The 6,140-nt window shown below is 49.8% G+C and overlaps 2 protein-coding genes across 2 annotated transcripts; both read right to left on the bottom strand.

The window, feature by feature from the left end:
- Positions 1-460: 460 nt before the first annotated feature.
- Positions 461-3,793, bottom strand: LOC144702866 (pathogenesis-related genes transcriptional activator PTI6-like). The gene is made up of 3 exons (XM_078574860.1): positions 3,636-3,793; positions 3,023-3,162; positions 461-1,472 (listed from the first exon to the last, which is right to left on the bottom strand). The coding sequence occupies exon 3, from the start codon at positions 1,387-1,389 to the stop codon at positions 775-777; it is 615 nt and encodes a 204-aa protein (XP_078430986.1). The 5' UTR covers positions 1,390-1,472; positions 3,023-3,162; positions 3,636-3,793; the 3' UTR covers positions 461-774.
- A 298-nt stretch (positions 3,794-4,091) lies between these two features.
- On the bottom strand, positions 4,092-4,850 carry LOC144702867 (uncharacterized). The gene has a single exon (XM_078574861.1). It carries the CDS (start codon positions 4,793-4,795, stop codon positions 4,319-4,321), a length of 477 nt encoding a protein of 158 aa, XP_078430987.1. The 5' UTR covers positions 4,796-4,850; the 3' UTR covers positions 4,092-4,318.
- Between the last annotated feature and the right edge of the window lie 1,290 nt (positions 4,851-6,140).

Below are 6,140 nucleotides of genomic sequence, written 5' to 3'. Positions count from 1 at the left end.
ATTAGACAGGTCGATTCATGGCTAGACCAACAAATAATCAGCTAGTGAGAGAAAAGGTACGAAGAAGAGAGATACATAGACCAATGAAGAGATATATATATATATATAAGAGATTACACCTACAGATATTTATGTATAGAGACAGATAGGTAGACAGAAAATAAATAAATTAGACAGGTCGATTCATGGCTAGACCAACAAATACTCAGCTAGTGAGAGAAAAGGTACGAAGAAGAGAGATACATAGACCAATGAAGAGAGATATATATATATATATATGAGATTACACCTACAGATATTTATGTATAGAGACAGATAGGTAGACAGAGAAAATAAATAAATTAGACAGGTCGATTCATGGGCAGACCAACAAATACTCAGCTAGTGAGAGAAAGGCAGACAGACAGATACACATGCATGTGCAGAAGCACACATATTTAAGCGGACAGAGATGAAAATATCAATGAACAGAGATATATAAATATATAAACGGACAAGAAGGCTGTTTCTCACGCATGAAACTCATCACAAAACGGAGGCCAAAAAAGGGTACAGGGGACAAAATTCCTCGCCGAAGGGGGAGGAAAGGAAGCAGGAAAAAACTGATCTTGGGCGGCGCTCGAACTTGACGAGCGCCAGGAAAAACCCAAGAAAGTTCCACGCTTCCTCCCTCCCCACAACCCACGAAGCACGATCGATCGAAAAACCAAAAAAAAAAAACTCATGCCGGAAAAAAAAAAAAAATCAAACCCACTCACAGATTTTCAGCGGCAGTCAGAGCCCGATCCAGTCAAGCGCCTCGGCGTCAAGCTCCAAGTCCCCGAGCCCGCCGACGAACCCGTCGTCCCCTTCGTCAACGAACAAGGCCTCGGCGAGCCCGAGCCCGAACTCGTCCATGTCGAGCCCCACGAACCCATGGCTCAGCTCATCGAGCCCGAGGGCGGACACGGCCGAGCCGAGGACGGACGCGGGGGACGAGACGCACCCGCCCGTCCCGGACGACGACGACGACGACGGGGGCGGGGCCGGCGGGGGCGACGCTCTCTCGGCGTTGATCTTGTCCAGGGCTCGCTGGTAGGCCATGGCGGCCTCCTCGGCCGTGTCGTACGTGCCGAGCCACACGCGCGCGCTCTTGCGCGGGTCTCTAATCTCGGCCGCCCACTTGCCCCAGCGGCGCTGGCGCACGCCTCTGTACTTGGCCCGGCCGCGCTGGCGGCGCGCCGAGGTGGCGGCCATGGGCGGGGCCAGCTCGATCTCCCCCACCACCGTCTTCTTCCTCGGCTTGGCCTCCTCCTCGCCGCTGGACTCGTCGGTCGCGTCCGGGTCCCAGCAGAGCAACCGGATCTTCTTCGTCTTCTTGAATTGCAGCTGTCTCTGCGGCCCCGGCATGGTCGTAGGCTGTTTAGGAGGCTGCCGCTCGCGGGAGCTCAGGTATGTGAAGAAATCCCAGGTATTTCACAGCGAAATGGCGCCTGCGAGGGGGAGTTGGCCGCCGATAAGAAGGAGAAGAAGAAGGGGGAGGGGGGGGGGTGCGGAAATCCAAAGTACAGAGAGAGAGAGAGAGAGATGGGCTTTGAAGAGGGTGATTGAATTGAAAGGAGGAGGAAGAAGAAGGGGGTGAGTGTAGAAATTCATGGTGCTTTGTCGCAAAAGAGGAGCTGAGATTGAGAAATGGGCTTTGAGATGGAGGAAGAAGAAGAAGAAGGGGTATGTGTAGGAAAAATAGCAGCTGAGAGAGAGAGTGAGAGATGGCCTTTGAAGAGGGTGATTGAGAGGAGGACGAAGAAGGGGGTGAGTGTAAAAATTCGCGGTTCTTAGTCGCAAAAGAGGAGCTGAGATTGAGAGATGGGCTTTGAGATGGAGGAGGAAGAAGAAGAAGGGGGTAAGTGTAGAAATCCGAGGTACTTGGCCGAAAAATAGCCCCTGCGAGAGAGAGAGAGAGAGAGAGAGAGAGAGAGAGAGAGAGAGAGAGAGAGAGAGAGAGAGAGATGGCCTTTGAAGAGGGTGATTGAAAGGAGGACGAAGAAGGGGGTAAGTGTAGAAATCTGTGGTACTTAGTCGCAAAAGAGAAGCTGAGATTGAGAGATGGGCTTCTAGAGGAGGAAGAAGAAGAAGGGCTTTCAGATGGAGAGAGAAGAAGAAGAAGAAGTGTAGAAATCTGTGGTACTTAGTCGCAAAAGAGGAGCTGAGATTGAGAGATGGGCTTTGAGATGGAGGAAGAAGAAGATGAAGGGGGTAAACGTAGAAATCTGCGGTACTTAGTCGCAAAAGAGGAGCTGAGAATTGAGATATGGGCTTTGAGATGGAGAGAGAAGAAGGGGTAAGCGTAGAAATCTATGGTAATTAGTAGCAAAAGAGGAGCCGAGATTTGGAGATGGCCTTTGAGATGGAGGAAGAAGAAGGGGGTGAGTGTAGAAATCTATGGTAATTAGTAGCAAAAGAGGAGCTGAGATTGAGAGATGGCCTTTGAGATGGAGGAAGAAAAAGGGGGTGAGTGTAGAAGTCTATGGTATTTAGTAGCAAAAGAGGAGCTGAGATTGAGAGATGGGCATTGAGAGGAGGAAGAAGAAGGGGGTAAACGTAGAAATCTGTGGTACTTCGTCGCAAAAGAGGAGCTGAGAATTGAGAGATGGGCTTTGAGATGGAGAGAGAAGAAGGGGATAAGCGTAGAAATCGGTTGTACTCAGTAGCAAAAGAGGGGCTGAGATTGAGATATGGCCTTTGAAAGGAGAAGGAAGTAGAAGGGGGTGTCTGCAGAAATCTAAGGTACTTGGCTGCAAAATAGCACCGGAGAGAGGGAGAGAGGGAGAGAGGAGAGAGATTGAGATGATGATGAAGAAAGGGATATGAGTAGAAATCCAGGGTACTTGGCCGCAAAATAGCGACTGAGCGTGAGAGATGGCTTTAGAGTGGGGAGATTGAGAGATGAACGAAGAAGAAGAAGGAGGTATGCGCAGAAATCCAAAGTGCTTAGCCGCAGAGTAGCACCGAAGAGGGAGAGATTGAGAGGAAGAGGAAGTACCTGGTAAAGGGCAAGGGCATGGAGCAGATTTGAGGAAGGTTGAGACGGAGACGAGGGAAGAAGAAGTTCGATGAACAAGCCGACATAAATCCGCGCCTCCGTCTTCCTCCTTCCTCTCCTCGAGCTCGACGTTAAAACCTCTGCAACGGCAAAGCAAGGAGGAAGCTCGTAAGTTATAAACCCATCCAAAACCCGGCAGCGCTGGAGATGACGAATCTAAGGCCCTGATTTCACCCCCACGCTGCTTACGACAATCTATCCCCTGTCCCTATCCAGATCCAAGCCAGACGAAAAACAATCCCTGAAATCCCAGGCCAGATCCGGACTGTATAGACGCCAAATTCAGCATGCACAGATCTTGAAAATTAAAAAAAAAAACTAATCCATGAATAAAAACAGTAAAACGAAACAAGACGAGTAGAAAAAATCAACCACCGCTGATCTGCCAGCCGCGTCCGAGATAATCGAAAATAGAACGGCTACCGATTCACTAAGAAATCATCATCGCCGCGTCCAGAGACGCAGATCTCGGAAGAAATTAACCAAAAAAAGAGAGAAACTAGTGCGAATTGAAAGCAGATACTAGATCAGAAGAAGAAGAAGACGCGATCACCTTTTCGATCGGCCGATCGGCCGCTGGCAAGTACTGGAGAACTCGAGGGAGGAAGAACACGCGCTGTGAGAGCAGCGGCGGTCAAAAGCTGCCTTCTGCTAATTAACGTCACAAAAAAAATCTGTTACCGGACAGCGCCTCCCATTGGTTGCGAACTAACACGTGCCAACGTCCCTCCTTAATCGGATATCGGGTCTATCCCCACCGGATCCGCACGTGCACACGTGCGAACTTAAGCCCAGCTCGTGACTGCACCACTCGAACGCCACGTGGCGACCGCCGGCTGCGACACGTCACTATTTCCGTCGTTCCGGAGGTGAAAGCGAAGTTTCCCGCCAAAACAATCTGTTGGCGGGAAAATCCGTCATTATTGGGTCCCACCATAGCGGCAACAAACCGTAGTAGAAAAGGAAATTACGAATCTACCCCTTTGTTTTTAATATTCGTGTCCGGCAGTGATTGAAAGATCCTAATTTACTATTTTCTAAAGTCAATCGAAATTTCGATATTTACAGCTTAGTCAGAGGGCAGGGGCGTTTTGGGCCCCATCGTGTATAAATGCTGGTTATTGGGCCCGCGGTGACGACGATATTTCTGACCGTTGGGTGATGGTCGGCCCACTGGGCTTTACGCGGCGAAAAGTCCGACCGTTCTGAGGAACCAATCTAGCCGTTGAAGACCCATCAAACGGCTGGCAGCGACTCGGGCCGCCAAGAGACGTCGGCGAAATCGGACGGCTCGAAAGCGCACACGTCGGCGTCGGAGGCGCCGAAGTCGTAGTAGAAACTGGGGATGTCGTCGTCAAGTCGCCAGATATCCACGGCATCGGGCCGCGGTTCTCCGCCGTCCGATGATGAATGGGCGGCCGGGGGGAGTCCGAGGTCGTCGTCCGATGCCTCGAGGAGGTAGGATAGATCGGCCGCCGCTGCGCCGTCGGATTCGGAGACCGGCGCAGTGGACGCTAGGATCTCTTCCTCCAGGCTGCGGAGCACCTTATCGACGTCTCCCCCGGGGTCCACGTCGTCGAAAATATCGCCGAGCATCAGATCGACGGCTCTCAGCCGCTTGGCCTGTGGCACGTCCTCCTCCGCCGCCACCGGCAGAGAATCTCCGCCGTCCATCCTTCGCTTTGGGCCATCGAGTCCCCCACATTCGGCCATCGACGGCTGAGATTCGAAAGACGAGGGAGCAAGAGAGATTTAAAAGAGTTCGATCCGGCGCCGCTACCCAGGTGAGAGTTTGGGTTTATATAGACTCGCCGAAAGGTAGAGAGAGAAAGGGCCATCCGTGCCTCGCCATCATTCTCTCTCCTTAACGTTTAGAAATTTCTCTCTCCATGACGGCGGGCCGACGTCTCTTTCGCCTCGGTCGTCGGGCATTGAATTGGCGTTCAAGTCCGCGGGAGAAGTCCGTTGCCACGTAGGATCCAGGCTCCACGTCTCTCTCGCGTGCGTCGTACCGGTATGCACGGAAGCTGACGTGGCGGAAGCTGAATGGATAACGTACGACGGCCGACACCGCGATGCGAAGCAGGGGTCTGGGGGTCGACGTCAGTGGCCACGTGGCCAGCAGCGGCCAATTGTTTCATGTCCGGTAGCGGGTGGCGGCGGCGTCGGCGCCGTTAACAGCTGGTGCTCTGTCCTTTCGCCACGTGTCAAGCTGCCAAAACTCTGCTTATCCGTACGACGTCACGTGGCAGAACAGCCTTGGAAAATTTTATATCCCTTTTTCCACCGGGTTTTTTACTTTTTTTATCTTTAAATATTAATTTTATACTTGCAAGAGGAGGTAAGCTCACCGTCAGTGAAGGGACTAGCATTAACTGGAAGACCGATCTAGAATTGGGTGGGCCCCATTTATGGGCCGGCCCGCCAGTGCCCAGTCTTGCGCCCTTTTTTCCTCCGTTTTTTTCTAAATAAAAGTCAAGGTCTGATTAGAAATGATATTAATTGGTTCCATTAAATTTTGAAATAGTTGACCAGCATTGACATAAGATTGAAAGCTGCCCTTTGTTCTTGTCTTTGAAACTGGCGTCATTGACATCTTTGTCCATTTATATTCCCATCCATTACCCATCTCTACATATATCTATCTTCCACCCTTTCTATTTAATTATATATAGATTTATATGTACTTGTCTGTCCATTTATTTAAGTTTTCCTCCGTCAATAGTTCTGTATGTCTATTTCTCAAGCTATCCACAAATATATAAATCTATCTTCCATCCTATCGTGTTAATTATATAAAGAAATTGGTATATGTAGCTGCCTGTCTATTTATTTAGGTCTCCCATTTTTAATCGATCTTTATGACTTTATATCTATCTATCAACCCGTCCTTAACACACTTACACATCTATACATATATCTATCTATCTTCCACCCAACCTAGTTGGTTATACATATATATATATATATATATATATATATATATATATATTTAAGCATTCGTCTCCCAATTGATCTGTACGACTGTCAATCCATCGAGCCATCCACTAATTCATCT

Source organism: Wolffia australiana, chromosome 5, assembly GCF_029677425.1.
Source record: "Wolffia australiana isolate 7733 chromosome 5, ASM2967742v1".
In the NCBI taxonomy this organism is placed as follows: domain Eukaryota; kingdom Viridiplantae; phylum Streptophyta; class Magnoliopsida; order Alismatales; family Araceae; genus Wolffia; species Wolffia australiana.
The sequence above is the reverse complement of the archived record's forward strand: the minus strand, read 5'-3'. Positions and strand labels throughout refer to the sequence as shown.